This window comes from Chelonia mydas, chromosome 11, assembly GCF_015237465.2.
Source record: "Chelonia mydas isolate rCheMyd1 chromosome 11, rCheMyd1.pri.v2, whole genome shotgun sequence".
NCBI lineage: Eukaryota > Metazoa > Chordata > Testudines > Cheloniidae > Chelonia > Chelonia mydas.
In genome coordinates, this window is record NC_051251.2 from 22,743,323 (window position 1) to 22,761,621 (window position 18,299).

The 18,299-nt window shown below is 40.8% G+C and overlaps 1 protein-coding gene across 3 annotated transcripts in view; it reads left to right on the forward strand.

Moving 5' to 3' along the window:
• Window positions 1–18,299, forward strand: part of ARHGAP15 (Rho GTPase activating protein 15) — a 441,049-nt gene that overhangs the window by 60,769 nt on the left and 361,981 nt on the right. For all 3 annotated transcript variants that reach the window (XM_007057477.4, XM_037912146.2, XM_037912147.2), the window contains exons 3-5: window positions 1,364–1,438; window positions 5,405–5,466; window positions 12,543–12,630. In XM_007057477.4, the coding sequence (XP_007057539.1) occupies window positions 1,364–1,438; window positions 5,405–5,466; window positions 12,543–12,630 (225 nt within the window). The remainder of the gene's footprint in view (window positions 1–1,363; window positions 1,439–5,404; window positions 5,467–12,542; window positions 12,631–18,299) is intronic.

An 18,299-nucleotide genomic window follows, 5' to 3' on the forward strand; every position in this document is an offset into this window, starting at 1 on the left:
GGGACTGCCACTAACTAAAGTATTTCTTATGAAGGCTCGATTGCTTAAGATGCAGAATATTAAGAGAGAAAAACACTTTAGGACACAGCCATGTCACCAGCTGTTACTCACCCCTAATGAAATTGTTAAGTGATATTCTTTATAAATAGGTCAGAGAAACTTTTTGAATTGTGAAGAATGTTTATCTCTTTATCTGAAAGGTTTGTATTAAATTTATAACTGGTCATTCATTAAGCTCATTAGCTCTGACTAGGAAAGTAGAGATTTATCTAGGATATAGATTTCAGGGCTTAAAATGTTAGTGGTTACATATAAACATGAAGGCAAAGTGTGCCGGAAAATATGGGATCATAATGTGGTTAATTGTTTTTTAAGGGAGGCCCTACGGATTAATTAAGAACAGTTGGTAGATTCAGATATTTAAATGTAAACACAATACATTATGGCTTTTTGTTAACTGTGTTTTAGTAGGTAATAAGAGAATGGATTATGGGGAGTAAAATTCAGGCCAAATTTGATTTTTTTTTCTTGTTTTGGTTCCAACTCCCAACTGTAAATCACCCTCTTTTGTGTTTAAAACTCAATTAAAGCACAACCAACTTTTACAAAGAGACCTGGCATATCTTTGGGTAACCTGCCTGAGTTTCTGGTTTGTAGGAAAACCTGAATGCAGGTGAGTTTTAGGTTCATTGTGAAAGATTCATGTAGCTCTGATAATTTCCGAGGGTCACGTGTAATGCTTCTGTCAATTACAGTTTTGTACACTTTTCTCCTGGGAAAAAAGAGGGGACTGAAAGAAATTAAGGACCCAATCCGAGCAGCAGAATCAGGACCAAAATATTTATGTAGCTTTCTAGTCATGGAAGGTTGAGGGATAGCCATTACAATTGCTGGGACATATTAGGTACATTAGATTCTTTTCCCAGTTCTAGTCTATCTCCTGTTTCTCTCACTGACTTGTAATGTGGCCTTGGGCTCATCATTAACTTCTCTGTACTTCAATTTCTCTATCTGTTAAATGGCGATAATACTGCCCATCTTTTAAAACTGCTTTGAGATCCTGTGAATGAAGTGTTCTACATAAGCTCAGAATGCGTATTTATATGCCAGTTGATTTTAGCTTAATTTGCCAGAGTTGCATTGCAAACATTAGGACCAAGAATGATCCTAAAGTCTGTTCATGCTCAGTGGGAACCAGGTTTTCAAAAACTTGATTTTTTATTTAATATATAAAATACACATATACACACACTGCACATGTCCTGTCAACAGATTGTTTCATTCTAGCCTTACATGTAAACCTTGTTTGATTTGGTACATTTATATCAAGCTGATTCTAAGTCGTAAATTAATATATTTTCAGATATCTCGTCATAGAAGGAATCATTCCCAACATAACTTATTACTCACAGACATCATTAGCCCAAAGGAACAAACGGTAAGCAATTGTATTACAGAATCTATATGTTGCTTTGCTTATTTACTTTAAATGTTTTTAATGGAAATATAGTATGTGTTGTGTTAAAGATGAACACTTGATGCTCTGTATGCCTTAATATGTTAAGGGGGGACAAAGAAGCAAAAAAGTGTGGAAAGTTTGTTACTCAATGGAAATTATAATGTTAGAAATGACGAAGCACTTTAGTTAATGACATACAATGTCAATTTGCCATTGACTTAGTAGAACTAGGCTGACATTTCAGCACTACTAATAGTTGGATGTTAATTAACTGATTATATTTCTTTTCCAAAAATTATTAGTTTGGATTAGGAGAAAAAGCAAAATTAAGGGAACATACTAGGTGTGAATTTGTTTTTAAGTAATGTTTGAGATTCAGTGAAGAGAAAAATATATATTGAGAAGAGTGGAGCCTGTTTTCTGCCTTTGCCCATGCTACTATGTTTTAACTTCCATTTTTGTACATAATTAGTTACCTGTAGAATTTTGCTGGAGAGAAACAGAGGCAAATGAAAAGATTATATTTTTAAAAGAACATTAATATGAAAATTCAAAATCATCTGAGTATCTTATTTTTATGCTAATTCTTTCAGGGTATTTTGGATTATTCGCTCAACCTTTCCTCAGCTGGAAAGGTGCAGGAAGGTCAACAACTCAAAAACAAATGATGGATATTCATTGAGGCAGAAAGAAAAGAGAGTACTATAAGGACATTTCATGATTTTGTAACCCCATGTCATCCATCAGATGAAGGGCTGAAAGAATAAACTGAATTGTCCTAGAAGGATTTCTGTGAAATCTCATAAGACAAAAAAGGGACATTAGCAGTTGTACTATGCAATGCGTGTGCATATATTGCTTTATAGCGTATATGTATATATAAAGATAGAGTGGTACCTTTAAAACCTTTTCAATTGCCTTGGTAACTGAAAAATGTTACTGCAGCATTCCCTTGGTATTCCCTGTGCTAATTATGGGGAATATCAATGAATGCTATGATAACATCAAATTATCAAAGACAGCTGTAACATTTTTAAAGGCAATCATTGTACTTATTAAATCAGAATAATATATAAGCAACTACCATATATAGAAACAAGGAGCCTTCTGAATATTACCTGGAGGATTTCTAGTGCCAGGATAAACCATGAGATTTGAATACTAGTTCTTGTGTTTTTGAAATATCTAAGTTAGAACTAGACATCTAAGTTAAAACAAGAGATGGGTTTCAGCTGTGCAGTTTGGATTTGAATTCCCTAGATCCCTCAGTTTGGGTGGTGTATTCATTTGCTGTTCCCGTTCAGGATTGTTAGAGAGAGGGGTCTGAGCAGCAACTTTCTAATCTGGAAATGAATCTTGTTCTTAAATCCTCCAAATTTCAGGATAGGGATTGTTCAGACTGAGTATTGAAATTCAACGTTGCTTCTATTTCTGTTTGAATATAATACCAATCTAGACATAGTGATGGGCAAACCTTGAAATGATCAAAATTTGGGTCTGGTTTGGAGAAGCGATCAACAACTTGTTAATTAGTAAAAGCTTCTCCCAACTGCCATTTCCAGGTGGACGGAAATATTCGGAGAATAACCTTCTCATCTGACATTTAGCACTTCTGGCCCTGACTACACACTAGAAGTGTAAAGCAACAAAAATTGAAGGATGAGAAGGGATGGAAAATGATCTAAGGGTTTGTCACAAGTATGATTGAAAAGTAGGAGGATACTGGGGGTCAGTTCTTACTTTATCTAAAATTATCCCCCCTTCTCTAGCTAGATGGAACAATGATGTGATTCTGGCGAACAATACCTGTGGTCCTAAATGTTTTTTTTCTCTACACTCCATATTGACACCCAGGGATTTGCATGGAACATCCAACAAGGGATGTGGTAAATTTATAAATCAATATTGGATGTTTTTCTAAAAGATATACACTAGGAATTATTTTTGGGAAGTTCTATGGCCTGTGTTACACAGGAGATCAGGCCAGGTGATCACAATGGACCTTTCTGGCCTTGGAATCTATGAATGGAATAAGTGCAAGTTGTAAAAAAGGCACAGACAAATTCCTATATGGTCAGATGAGGATGTCACTCAAAATGTTGTCTGTAAGCATACGGATTTTCAGTATGCATGTGCAAACATGTATGTATATGCAGTGTACACAGTACTGTATATTCCAAACTAAAACTCTAATGAGAAACTGAAGTACCCTTTGTATACCATTGTATACACCATTCTGTTTATATAGTCATATTTTTGTACAGTAAGAACAGACTTGTATATTTGATTTTATAATCCTCCCTTATATACAAAGCACGTTTTCTATTGCTCTATATAACCCTGCAGAAGGCTAAAGCTTATCACAGTTTTTAGGAAATCATCTGCTCCACCCTGAGCTGTGATGACTCAGCAGAGACTATAGGAAGTTACCAGCATCCTCCTGGGGCATTAGTTCATAATGACTGAAAGTTAAGACAATCATCTTCTAAATCACCAGTCTCCCTTCCTGCACCATTTAGGTGTTCCTTGAATTCTCTTTTCCAAGTACTGACCCTATTTGATCCTGTTTAGCTATGCAGTCTGATGGGTTCACAGGTCATGGTGGTTTATCTGAAGGCCAAAATAAAAGTTTCTTCAACATACACTGAAACAATTGGCCAAATCCCTCAATAAGGTGTGGTTACTTTTTGTTGCACTGCCATCGTAATCTGGCCATAAAATTGGTGAAACCAACCCCTCAATCTCCCAAGTATAAGGATCATCATATAGTGCCACAGAACTGACACAGGAACTCTTACACTATTGAATTTCCTTGCTGCTGATTGAACAAATAAAAGAGAGAGAGTGCGTGTGTATGTGGTGGTGGGGGGGAGTTTGAGGAAAGGAGTGAGCCAGAATGCCCCTGTGCTCTGCCAATCCTCAACTGCAATTTTGGCCCCTTTTGAGTGTTGCAGCCTAATGTAGTTTAGAGCAGTCCTTAGACTGCTCTAACACCGCACAGGAAGAACTGGCTTTCACAGAGCAGCACCAGGATTGCGGAACTACAAAGGTGAGGTTTAAATCACATCTACACACATACATTTATGCCCTGGCCAATTTGGCCTCACCGGATGTTCTGGCCCAGTTTTGTAGATACATATAAGTTGTGATGTTTTCATCTGTAATTCCAACTCAAGATTGTGGTGGCAGTGATGAGCTACTTACAGAGTGCTTTCCCTAGGTTATATCACTAGAACATTTTGGTACAATTGTAAATTTAAGGACAAATGCTGCCCTCGCATGAACATAAACAATTCCCATTTGAGTGTGACCTTTTAATGGCTGCAAGAGGTGAGGGCCTTTGTATTACATCTCAGCAGAAAGACAGCACCACTCGAATCATAATGCTTTTCTGCACCTTACAAGGGTCTTGATTTAGTACTGACTCAAAGGGAAAAGTGGCACCTATAGAGGTCCACCTACATTAGATAATCTTTTGGAGGTCTGACATTCATATATCTGACCCTAGCTAGCTTATAAGAGCTAAAATTGCACAGCAGAGGGTGCTATAGCTCTAGGATAATATATGTTCTACATACCTTATAAGCAAACATAAAACTCCTGTAGAGGTTTCATATAACTGAAGATACATTAGTGAACCAATATGATACATTTTAACCAATGTTTCATGTATAACCAGAAACTTTACTTGCACTTAAACAGGTTTTTTTTTTCAGATTTAATGTTCAGAGTTTCTTTTCCGTTTTATTACTATATATTTGATTGACATTAAAGATAATTTGCCATCACTTGAAAAGAACTGACCATAGATAACTCAAATAAGAATAAGTGATTAAGTGCTACAACACTAGACGTTCCTATATATAGAGTCTTGTAGCATGTGCTAAATAAATTGGTTCATATTAATAAAAGATAGGGTTATGATATAAATATTCTTTCTTGCAGGTAGTGGAAAAAGAAGGATATCTTCTAAAAGCTAAAATTGCAGATGGAGGCAAAAAGTTAAGGTATTGTGCACTTTCTGTTGTGTCAATTATATAAATTTTAACCAAAAGTCATATGGGCCATATCATGAATATCAAAAGTGGCCAATGTCTGGCATATGAACCAAATGCAGTCCACAGTTTTACTATTCTGCACATGGGTGCTCTCATGTTTAATATGTTGTTGTAGCTTGCTGAGGCTACAGCTCTCAGAATATAGTTGATATGAGCTGCCAGGCTATATTGTATGATGTGACCATGAGCCCTGCTTCCATATTAAAAATGGGGACAGCTGCAATTCTGTTCCATTTTATGCACATTAGGTGCAGCCTTTGGGCTCCAGGCAAATAGATAATGCAGCTTTCAGCTGGACAATGTTTGGGCACAGCTGGTGTGGACTTCAGGGGTGTGATCTGGACACCCATATAATTGCTGCTTCCATATAGGCACCTAGGGTAAGACTTTTAAAAGCAGTCAGAGCTGGCCTATCTCTGCTGCTGTTGAAGTCAAAGGGAGTTTCACTATTGATTTCAGTGGGAGCAGAGTTAGGTAAACACTGAGAGCTGAGGAAAATCCTATCTCTATAGGTACCTAAATGGCAGCAGAACAGACACAATTCATTCTTCCTTCTTGAGGATTACTAGCTAATTGATATGATATATTATAACGTTCTATTTGAAGAAAGATCTACATTTTAAAGTTCCTAACTCTCTACATAGTAATAAACTGTGTGGGTCTTTTGGGTCAGTGACCCAGGGTGTTTGAAAGCAAATATTCTTTTGCCCTTATGCATTGCCAAGATCATGTTGCATGACCCCTCATCATCTCTGAGGCATTATATTTTTTCTGGTAGCAAAATCCTGTATACAAAGTAAATTTAACCAAAAAACAAATTGCTATACAGAAATGATCAGAACCGACCAAAACAGAGACATTCAAAAGTAAACAGAAGGTCTGATTGAGCTTTCCCTTAAAGCTGTATAAAGATGGAGTAAGACCACTGACATGTCTGTCTTTCTGTCATTCTCTGTTGTCACTCCTTGGTTTTGGTTTTTGACAGAAGGCTTTTGCAAAATGTAGAGTCTCAGTAATGAGCTCTAAAAAGGGCCAAACGTGGGCTAAGTCTCATCTTCTCCAGTGGCTGTTTCACAAGGGGGGTTCCCCAATAGAGCATGCCTTATCTCCTTCCTATAAGCTTGTCAGAGACATTGTTCTGTGGGCGGTCTTGGTGGGTTGAGAATGAAGAGGTGGGGTGTGATGTAGCTAGTACCGAACCGATAGAGGGCCTAAGGGATTAAAACCAGAGCCTTGAATTGACACCAAAAGCAAACTAGGAGCCCCTGGAAAGTGTAGATATTGCTCAGGCTGGGGCTGTTGTTTTAATAACTGGTGTGACAAAGTTCCTGCTCTACCTTGGTGGGTCTTGCGCTTATTGGCAGATATGCTCACCTTGGAGCTTCATGGCAGCCCTCAGCTTGGCTGTTTTTCTGAATTCACAGTCCAGGTCGACTCCTCCTGTGTCTGACCAGGAGTTGGGAGGTTTGGGGGGAACCCGGGCCTGCCCTGTACTCTGGGTTCCAGCCCAGGGCCCTGTGGAATGCAGCTGTCTAGAGTGCCTCCTGGAACAGCTGTGCGACAGCTACAACTCCCTGGGCTACTTCCCTATGGCCTCCTCCCAACAGCTTCTTTATCCTCACCATAGGACCTTCCTCCTGGTGTCTGATAATGTGTGTACACCTCAGTCCTGCAACAGTCCGCGTTCTCACTCTCAGATCCTAGTGCCTCTTGCTTCCAGCTCCTCACATGCACACCTTAAACTGAAGTGAGCTCCTTTTTAAAACCCAGGTGCCCTGATTAGCCTGCCTTCCTTGATTCTAGCAGCTTCTTGTTTGGCTGCAGGTGTTCTAATCAGCCTGTCTATCTTGTCTCCAGAAGGTTCCTGATTGTTCTGGAACCTTCCCTGTTACTTTACCCAGGGAAAAGGGACCTCCTTAGCCTGGGGCTAATATAGCTGCCTTCTATTACTCTCCTGTAGCCATCTGGCCTGACCCTGTCACACTGGACTTGTTGTGTTTTTTCTCCTTTCAACACCAGATATGATGTTACAATAGTCCAGTCTGGAGGTGACAAACACATGGTTCACTGTGGCCAGATCCTAGTTTGAGAAGAAGCAGCATAGTTTCCAGGCAATCTTGGATTGGAAGAATGCATTCATTTCTTGCAACTGTTATGCAGTATTAGTGATGAGTTGAGTAGGCCTCAAGGTCTCATTCTATGTTGATGACCTAAGTACAAAGGAGTATCGGCTGAAACTTTGAAATAATTTTCTTTTTTGCGATTCTCTATCAGGCATTTAACATTACTTAAACAAAGGGTATGTATGAGTAAGAAGTGGGGCTTTGCATATGTTAATACCATGTAGTATTCAGAACAGGGAAGCATGCAGAATATGTTTGTTTCCAACTCATATGGCTACACATGGAAAATTCAGAATATTATTATTGCATTTATAAACATGGTATTGTCCATTCAGATTTTAAAAACACTACTGTATTAAGAGACAGAGCAATTGTGAACAGTGTTGGTGTTATAATGTGCTGCCATCAGGTGTCCATTTGATAGAATGCAAATACTGCAACTGCTGTAAAGCTGATGCATTGAGTGTATTGCTTCATTTTACAATATGAAGATGTCAGATTTCACACTTTGATGACTCTGCCACCATTTTTTTAACTTTTGTATAAAACAATTCTATTGATTCAAAAAGATGATTTTATACAATATACTTTCTGGTTTTCATTTTGGATCTTTCTGCATACTGCTATTGAGGGCTATCTGTCTGTCTTTGTGGATGAAAAACAGACAAAGGTAACTTCTTTTTTTTTTGTTCTATGTATATTTTATCCATCTTCTCCCTCTCTTTATTTAGCCTTTACTGCTCATTCACTGGGAGTGAATTTTTCAAAGCTATGGAATACGCATCTGGAAAAGAGTACAGTCACTGCTGAATTGACTTACCCAAAGGGCTTGAAAACCTTGCCCACACTTTTACATGTCTAGTGAAATTCTATATTTGAATGTCCAACTGTAGAAAAACCAGTTAACCCCCCCAAACTATATTTGACCTTATTAAGGTCTGTTTAAGCACTTCATAAACAAAGACTGCTTTTGTGAACTAAAAATTAAAGGTAAATAAGTAGAAACCATTAAGTTTTGATTTAAAGATAATTTTGAATTTAGGGAGAATAGTAGGGAAAAAACCTATCTTGTCCTGAAGTCATACTCAAATATGATATAGTCATTGTCTTGTCAAGTCTGCTTCTGTTACACAGTATCCTGCAAGAGCACTCTGAATCTTCATATGTCATGAGGGGTTGAACCAACCCCTAAAAAAGAGAATTCAAAGTTCACTAACACTGCTCGTTGCCACATGGCACTGAAGTCTTGATGCAGAATGCTTTGAAATGACCTTATCTGAGACACGGCCTTGTACTATAACACCTCAGTATTCCATAACACTAACAATCCATGCTTACATGCAACATATAGATGCAGTGGTTGTTAGCTAACTGCACACATGCATCATCAGGAACATACCTCCAATAACAGCTCTTGTGAAGCTCAGTTCTTTCACTTCTCAAGGGAGCCTTCAAAATTATTCTTCAGTTTTCCTCTATTTTCCTTCCACATCCTTTATCTGCACCCTGGATTTCAGGCTGACATGAACCCTAAAACTCAAAGTGAAATGCAGGGTGCGTCTGGACTTTAATCATAGAGTCAGACTGATGCTCATGTAGACATACCTGAGCTAGCTTTAATCTAGCTAGCTTGGATAACAGAGCAGTGACTCTGCAGCAGCACAGACTTCGGTGTGGGCTAGCCCTGCCAGTAATTACCCAGGGTTGTGGATGGGCTTATGCAGCCCACCTTGAAGCCTGTGCTGCCTTGGCCTTGCTGATACAGTACCTGAGCTAGCTAGATTAAAGCTAGCTCCAGTAGGACTACACAAGCTGCAACCCCACTCTGTGATTGCAGAGTAGACGTATGCTCAGTCAAAACAACAGTCTTACCTGGCTTGGTGCAAAAGCAAATTTCACATCTTCAGTGCAAAATTGTAAATAGCTCCAGGTTCTCTTGAAGCTGGGCCCAAGTTAACAGGAAAGGTTGCAAATCTTAGGGAACCTTCTGATTAATCTGACCTGAGTTCTGAGTTTGTAAGGAGACTTGAAATGTAGTAGGTTTTGAGTATCATTGTGAATATTTCACATGGTTTTTCTTGTGATTCCCAACACCCAAAACACAGGTTTTATGTTGATGAGTCAAATAAAGCCAACGTATGTACTCTTGAGCAAGTCTGGTTATATGTCTACTAGAGGGGGGCTCTGGTAAACATATATGCAAATCTCTTGCATACTGGCCCCTATCTTAGTTCTCCACTAGCTCTGCCTGAGTAGACTAGGTCCAGCAAGTCCTTTCAACTTGAGGTCAACTGCTAATTCATGTGTGGATTAATTATGAAACACATACTGGATTGACACTGGATAGGTCAAATAACCCGCCCGGTATTGCCTCAGATGTCCTCGCTGGGAATGTAAAATACTAGGGACGTCAACCAAAATCATTGATCATTGCACACTGGTCTGGTAGAGGAGGCAGTAGAAAGGACACTCTCACTGAAGATCCTTCCGTAAAATAGGAGCTGGAGGTAAGGTTTCGCTGGAGAACCTTTCCCCTTGGTTTTTATTGCTAGCCATTTTTGAAACCCAGTGTGACAGGGTCGGGCTAGATGGCTTCAGGAGAGTAATAGAAGTCAGATATATTAGCCCCAAGTTAAGTAGGTCCCTTTTTCCTGGGTAAGGTAACAGGGAAGATTCCAGAACAATTAGGAACCTTCTGGAGACAAGACAGACAGGCTAATTAGAACACCTGCAGTCAATCAAGAAGCTGTTAGAATCAATTAAGGCAGGCTAATCAGGGCACCTGGGTTTAAAAAGGAGCTCACTTCAGTTTGTGGTGCGCGTGTGAGGAGCTGGGAGCAAGAGGCACTAGGAGCTGAGAGTGAGAACACGTACTGTTGGAGGACTGAGGAGTACAAACATTATCAGAGACCAGGAGGAAGGTCCTATGGTGAGGATAAAGAAGGTGTTGGGAGGAGGCCATGGGGAAGTAGCCCAGGGAGTTGTAGCTGCCTCACAGCTGTTCCAGGAGGCACTCTAGACAGCTGCATTCCACAGGGTCCTGGGTTGGAACCCAGGGTAGAGGGCGGGCCCGGGTTCCTCCCAAATCCTCCCAACTCCTGGTCAGACACAGGAGGAGTTGACCTGGACTGTGGGTTCAGAAAAACGGCCAAGATGAGGGCTGCTGTGAAGCTCCAAGGGGAGCAAATCCCCCAATAAGTGCAAGACCCACCAAGGTAGAGGAGGAATTTTGTCACACCAGATAATAACAGATAGTTACAATACTACATTATAAGGATATTGTGTTGATTAATTAGCAGAGCTTGTTGATAAGTTTATTGCAAATAATGGTCCATATTTTCAGCTATTGCAAATCAGCATAGTTTATATCAGCTGAGGATCTGGCTCAGTTATTCACTGGGAATTTGAGATGGAGGCTCCTAAATCACTTAGACACATAAGTTCTATTGACTTTCAGTGGCACCTATGCTCCTGTGTTACTTAGGTACTTTGGAAAATCCCACCTTTAGCCTTTTTTTTTTTTTTTGGTTATCAAGTCTTCACAAATGATCCACATTTTCTTCAAATGTATTTGCTTTTAGTAAATATTCACCAGATAAACTGGGTGAATAATTTTCAACTTCTGGGTTGTTCATGGATTGTTTATTCAGATATTTGGTTTTGCTGCTCATTATTTATATAGGCTGGGTGGTCACTAATATGCCTGAGGTTAAATCCTGGCCACATTAATGTCAGTGAGAGTTTTGTCTTTGATTTCAATGGGGCCAGGATTTCACCCAAGGTATTATTTCTGCTCCTTGATAGAATGACTGAAATATATTAAATAGGAGAGTAATCAATAGTGAATTGTGATTAATTATCACGTTTGGTACACGTTTTGGAATGAATAATGGTTTCTGCTAAAATTTGCAACGCTTTTAGGTTTTGCAGGATTTTTGTCTGTGATGTATCTAAATTCTTGGGGATGACAATATGACCCCCTAAATCACAGAGAATCAAACTTAATTTTTTTATTTGCAAATATATTTTTTTTCTGTGAGACTAGTTCTGTTAATTAGGCAATGATAGTGCAATGCTTTTGAACAAGCGTCCATCAGAGTGATGAATATTATAATCTACTGTATGGCTTGTAATTAGCTGGTTTTGTGGTTCTCTCCAGTGTGCTGCTAACAACCTTGAAAGAATGTTTTTGTCCCTTCTATACCTCTCCACAGAAGTTGTTGCTATTTGTGTTTGACAAATGAAGAACTTCTATATGTCGTTACACTTTCTTGTAACTTACATAAAATACTACTACTGTGTATCTTGATCTTCTGGAAACCTCTCTTGTTTGATTCTATTTTTTTTTTATTATGGACAGGGAGGAAATATATTGATCTTTAAATATAGGTCCTGTGCACAGCTCCGTATACATCACACTGACAAAGTGATTTGCTATTCTGTCCTGGGCCTATCTAAAATATCAATCTCCAAATGGTGGCCGATCATGCGGACCCTGATGCAGTAAAATATTTAAGCACATGTGAACTTCAGGCATGTGAATAGTGCCATTGATTTCAATTGGACTCTTCATTTGGTTAAAGTTGTGCATGTGCTTAAGTGGTTTGATGGATAGGAGCAAGCTGGGCTTTAAATGTGAATTCAGGGAATTGGCCCATCAAGCCAATTGGGCCAAATGCAGAACAAATGGTGTGAACAGGTGCAACTCCATTAACAACAACAAAAGTGCATTTGTTGACACAGAGTGTGAATTTGGACCATTTTCATTTCTGAAAAAAGGGTTGGAACCCAGGTCTTCAAATATGAAGTGTTATTGCTTAATCCATGGTATCATCTTCCTCAACCAAGATAGCTCATGCTTACTTGATCCATTAATTTTTATTTTATTTTATTTTTTTTAAGGAAAAACTGGTCTACTTCTTGGATCGTTCTTGCTGGTGGGAAAATAGAATTCTACAAAGAATCCAAACAGCCAGCACTGGCCAATCTGGTATGCAGTTATCTATCTTATTGTGCTCATCTTTTCAGAAATGATGTTACTGAATAGAAAGTTTGGCATCATCAAAATAAATAAATAAATGCAATCAAACTAAGTAGCCAACCATAAGACATCTGAGAACAGCTGTAAGAAAACAACTCAAACTTTTAATGAGGTTGAGGGTGGGAGAAGGAATACAACTTAATGTGTCTTTTATTAAGAGGTGCATTTTGAGAATAATTGCAAAGTGAGATGGATGGTGAATGACTATCCAGTAATGTGAAGGTAACACTTTAAATTAAGGTGCCATTTACAAATGCTTTATTCTTATTTATGAAATGATCACTAAATGCAGCTACTTCCTCAAATAATGTATTATAAAGCATGTTATAAAATGCATTAGTAATAAATGCTTAACAGATGATGCGATGAGAATCTGTTGCAAAGGATATTATAAGACGTAAATTGTATTAAACCAAGTGTGTGCATCTTTAATACATGAATTTCAGTTGTTATCCAGCATGCTATAAAGTGGCTTATGCATTAATAAATAATAATTAACTATTTATAAATGGCACCTTAATAAAGGGTGTTACCAAAGGGAAAAACACTGTAAGTTAGCAAAGTGATTTTTCATCTTAGTATAGATGTGACACCTACCATATCCAGCTAACCTTACAGACATTTCTTATGACTCCTTCTAATACAGTTAATGCAATTTCTGAAGCTGTAGTTACTACAAAGTGAAATTTGGCATACCTTTTTATTGTGCCCCAAGGAGAGGCCACTGATCTTAGTTTTCAGAGATGTGACAGTTACATTGCACAAGCAATAGTGGCATGTATCCCTTCAGTGCTAGTTAGTGTGGAGTCTGAGCCTACAAACCTTTGTATGCGCTCCAGAAAGAGAAGTCAGTAAGTGTATGACACTGTGGACAGAACAGGAATGGTTTGACAGAGCCCTGTTGTGAAAGGTTCCCAAGGCTTGATCAAACCTGCCATACCTTATTGAAGTGATGGGTGGCCAAGAAGGTGCATTCTTTGGCAGGAGTCACAAACAATAAACTAATGTATATGTTGCAGGTGATGAAAAGTGTTTTAGTTCTATGCTCTTAAATCACCACTATTGTTTGCCATAACCTCTTCTCTAAAAGGTTATCATTCCCTGGCCCTCCTTGCTCCCATGTGCAAAGGGTTGTTTGTTAAAAAAAAATAGTAAAAAAGAAAAGGGGACACTGGCTCTTTTTGATCATTTCAATATCTTTTTATACTGAAATGGCTGGATGATGTCATGTTTCAGAAGCTATGCAGACAAACATTATGCATAAATTAAAATTGATTTGGAATTCTGTGTATAGGATTATGTTGAGTTATAGGCTAGAAAATTATATTGGCTTAATTAAAGTGATCTGCTTTAAAAATGTATTCTGTTAGCATGTGTTTTTGGGCTGGTATCTCAGAGATACACCTGTTGGATAACTGCCCACATCAATCCCACAACTGGCACCAATTGATACCTTTCATAAGAGTCTCAACAGAGTGGTCAAAGACTAAATGGGCAGCTGTCTCACACCGGCAGATCATCCCTCCGTGTCGCAGTTACGACTCTCTGTGCTTGACCAGATAGTGGCTGTCAGCTTGAAACCTTTCACAGGCAATACATTCTCCTAAAATAACTTAATATAAAATAAATAATAGAGCACCTAAGGTAAATCCAGGTTTAAAGATCAAAAGCCACCTGTTCTTGTGAAGAGACCTGTTGGGAAACTCAGCTTCTGATGGTGCCACCACAACCTCATGTGGACCTGCAAACCCAGAGCTTCTTTATATTGGGTCTGTCAGTATGGGCAGACAAAACCCTGAGCACTCCAGGGAGAATAAAGAAATACATCTTTGCTCCACCAGAGGACATATTTTATTCCCCCAGGTCTGCAATCTCCTCTGTTGACAGGACCATCCCTTACCAGGGTGATGTATCACCTGGAGGGGTCAAAGGGCTACAGGAAAAGTCTCTTCCATCCTGTCTACTAGCTGCAACTTTTTTCCCACGGAGATATTAGCACTGCCAATTGAACCGGATCTAGTCTTTTTTTTTGTCATCAGGAGACTCAGAGCTACTGGAGGAACTGTCATCACCTCTTCCAAGAGAGATCCATCCAGACAGGACATTGAGAACCTCCTGAAACCAACCTGCACGCAGAATGTCCCCTTGGGACCAACTATACCCATGCCTTGGGGACCTCCACAACCCAACTTCAAACACTCCTACTGGCCCTACTGGGGCCCATGGGACCCATACATATGATTCCCAGGGTCAGTGCTATCTAACATGGAATCATTCCACCCCTCCTCTCTAAGACAGTAACCAAAGCTTACTCCTGACCCTATAGAGTAGGAAAAGTATGAGCTGGATCTGGCGGCTCCACCGGTACCTGCAACACTATCTTCCTCATCTCCGAATGAAGCAGTTGCCCCAGTTGTGCTGTCCCCTCTGGATGACTGTAGTGAGACCGAGTGGCCTCCCTCTGAGCGGGAGAGCGAGGGTCCACTACACTTCCCTTGGTGGGCAAAGCCTAACCTGCCCCACCCCCCTCGCTGTAAGTGCCATGGCAGGGCCGGAAGTATAAGAGGAAGGCCCTGCAGCCCAGCTGGGGTGGAATCCCGGGAGGAGAAGGACGCTTCTGCCATGCTGCTATGCCCAGGAGGGGAACCTACCCCTGGCTATCCGATAGCCGCAGAAGTGGGAGACCCCAACTTGGAGTAGCCCGATGAGGAGTGTACCCCGAGGAGCCTGACAAGCCCTGGAAGCGAGAGGTAGCAAACCCCAGGGAGGCAGGATGTAGCCCGGGGCAGCCACGGAGCAGCCAGCTGTGGTTCAGTTGGTGTGTTGCGGCTGGATCACCACCGAAGCAGGGGCAGTCAATCCTGCCTCTGCTAGGGCCCTGGGCTGGGACACAGTGGAGTAGGGTGGGCATCCCCCTGCCCCCTCCCACCCTGGGGTGGCTGAGTCCCTACACTGTGCAGGGAAGCTCCTGCCCTGAAGAGGGAGTTTCCCTTACCAGCTCCCTTATAGACTGTTGCTTTGCTGGCTGCCTGAGCCTCGCCCAGGCTAAAGCCAGCCTTAAGACTGTTTGCTTGCTGGCTGCCTGAGCGTCCTCAAGCCCAGGCCCCAGCCCCCACCTGTAGACTGTTGCTTTGCTGGCTGCCTGAGCCTTTCTCAGGCTGAAGCCAGACGCCTATAACTGGTGTTTAATTGCTGGCAGCTGCAGCCTCCATAAGCCTAGGCTAAAGCCTGGCCACAACTGTCTGGTGCCCAGCCCTGTTGTGGGGGCTGGGAACTAGAGGAGCTGGGGGGCCTTGAGGGGAGACAAGGGGCCCTAGACTGTTCTGCAGCTTTGTGGCTTGGTCAGACAAGCCCGAAGGCAACTTGAATGAGTGGCCTCCCTTCGAGCGGGAGAGTGAGTGTCCATTACAATGACCACAAGCAATTTCAAGAGCTGCCACACAGGGTGTTGAAGGAGCTCCATATCTCCCTACAGGAGGCCCAGGATACACAACACAAGCTTTTAGACATCCTGCAACCCATAGGGTCCAGCCAGATAATACTACTGGTGAAGGAAGCCATACTGGAAACAGCAAGAGCCTTACGGCACGCACCAGCAACATGTGCCCTTACCCCAAGAGGGATGAGAAATGTTACTTTGTCCTGGCTAAGGCAATGGAGTTTCTATTCACCATCATGCACCGAACTCCCTAGTTGTTCAGGCTGCCACAGAAAGATCAATGCAGCAACATCCAAGAACCATCCCCTCCGATAAGGAGGCCAAATGTATGGACTTGATGGGGAAGAAATCAGCCTCCAGTTCAGCATGTTGAACTATCAGACACTGATGTCTGTGTCTGATTTTCTGAATTATTCAAAGTTCTTAGATTTTAAAGACAAATTACCTCAGCAAGACAAAGGTCAATTTCTGGCACTTAGTGATGAAGGCAAGCTCTTGGCCAGACCTGCATTACAATCTGCAGTTGTTGCGATAGACGCTACTTCAAGGGGGGTGGCAACTGCCATTGTGATGCACCCTTATCCAGTTCCAGGACTCAGGGCAACCCTTACCCATTTCCTCGGGCTCAGGGTGTAATCTTCTGTGGGTTTGCAGGGTGTTTTACCAGTGAAAGAGCCTTACACAGTAATATCCTTAACCTCTATTTCTTAACAGGTACCAAAACAGAATACACATGCTAAACATACAATGCTCACCTCTCCCAATAAGGCAGATAAACTGTTCTTGATGGTCAGTCACGATTAGATCATCTGGGGCTCCAGCTTCTGCACAGTAAGGTCGGCACAATGTTGAGGTCTGGCAGCTCTGATCGTGGTCTGTGTCCTGGAGTTAGATTCCAAAGGACTTCCTTTTGAACCCCAGATTATACAGTTAAACTTGAGTCCTGTTTAGCTATACCTTAACCAATCATTTTAAAATAACCTACTACAAAATAGTATTTTTCACCAATTCTAGCCCATTATGAACAATTATTTAACCAACCATACCTCACCGCCTTAGTTGATTTAAATCTTGCAAAATTAGCTATGCAACAGACAGAAACCATCCAGATAAACAATAGAGAAGTAGAGACCGTAAAGGCAAAACAATAAAGTACAGATTTCACAATCACAGCTATTGATAAGTGATTCCTTGCCAGATAGAATGACATCAAAGAAAGTTTTCTTTAAAGGTCTTAAGAGCTGTTTCTTTATCTGGTAATGGTGGGTCCTATTAGGACAGAAGCACTTCCTAAACACCCCAATATTACATGTTTTGATGCAGAAAAAGGCCTCAGACCGCACAACAGGACACTTGGGAGTTGTGAGCCACTATTGGTGTCATCGCCATCCAATCCTCACATATGTATTGGTGGCCATCTAGCACTCCTTACCCACAATTGGAGTGCAATAAAACCTGTTTTTGCTCTGCACCAATTCAATGTTTTTATTCTCAAACTAAAATTCTGTAATGTTAAACTGGCATCAATAATACCATCCCTGGAAAAGAGCATGTAGTTCACAGCTCTCGATATCAAAGATGTATACTTCCACATGGACAATCACTTTGTCCACAGAAGATTCCCTTAGTATTATGGTGGGTCCTGATCACTATCAATACAGGTGATTCCATTTGGTCTAGCAACTGTACCCACAATCTTTACCCAAGTGTTTCTAGTAGTAGCAGCACAGTTCAGATGAAGTGGCTTCACAGTCTTTCCTACTTAGACAATGAACTTCTCATTATCAGGACACATCTAGAAGCCCTTGCATTAGCGTCATCGCTGCTTTAGCTTCTTTCATCCGTAGGAGTCTGTGTGAATTTGGAAAAGTCTATTCTGACTCTGATGCAAACCATAGAATTCATAGGAGGGACCTTAGACTCAGTCAGGCTGAGGGCTTATCTCCTCATGTCCAGATTTCATACCATGAGCAACTTGATAGACCAAGTTATGTACAACCCTCAAACATCTTTCCAGTCTTACCTTTCTCTCTTGGGGCACATCGTGTCATGAACTTACCTCATTCCATTCCTCAGCCTCCACCTCCATTGTCTTCAGGCTTGGCTCTGAACAGTATATATACCAAGCAAACACATCATGAACATCACAGTGACAATCCCTGCCAGGATGGGGACCTCA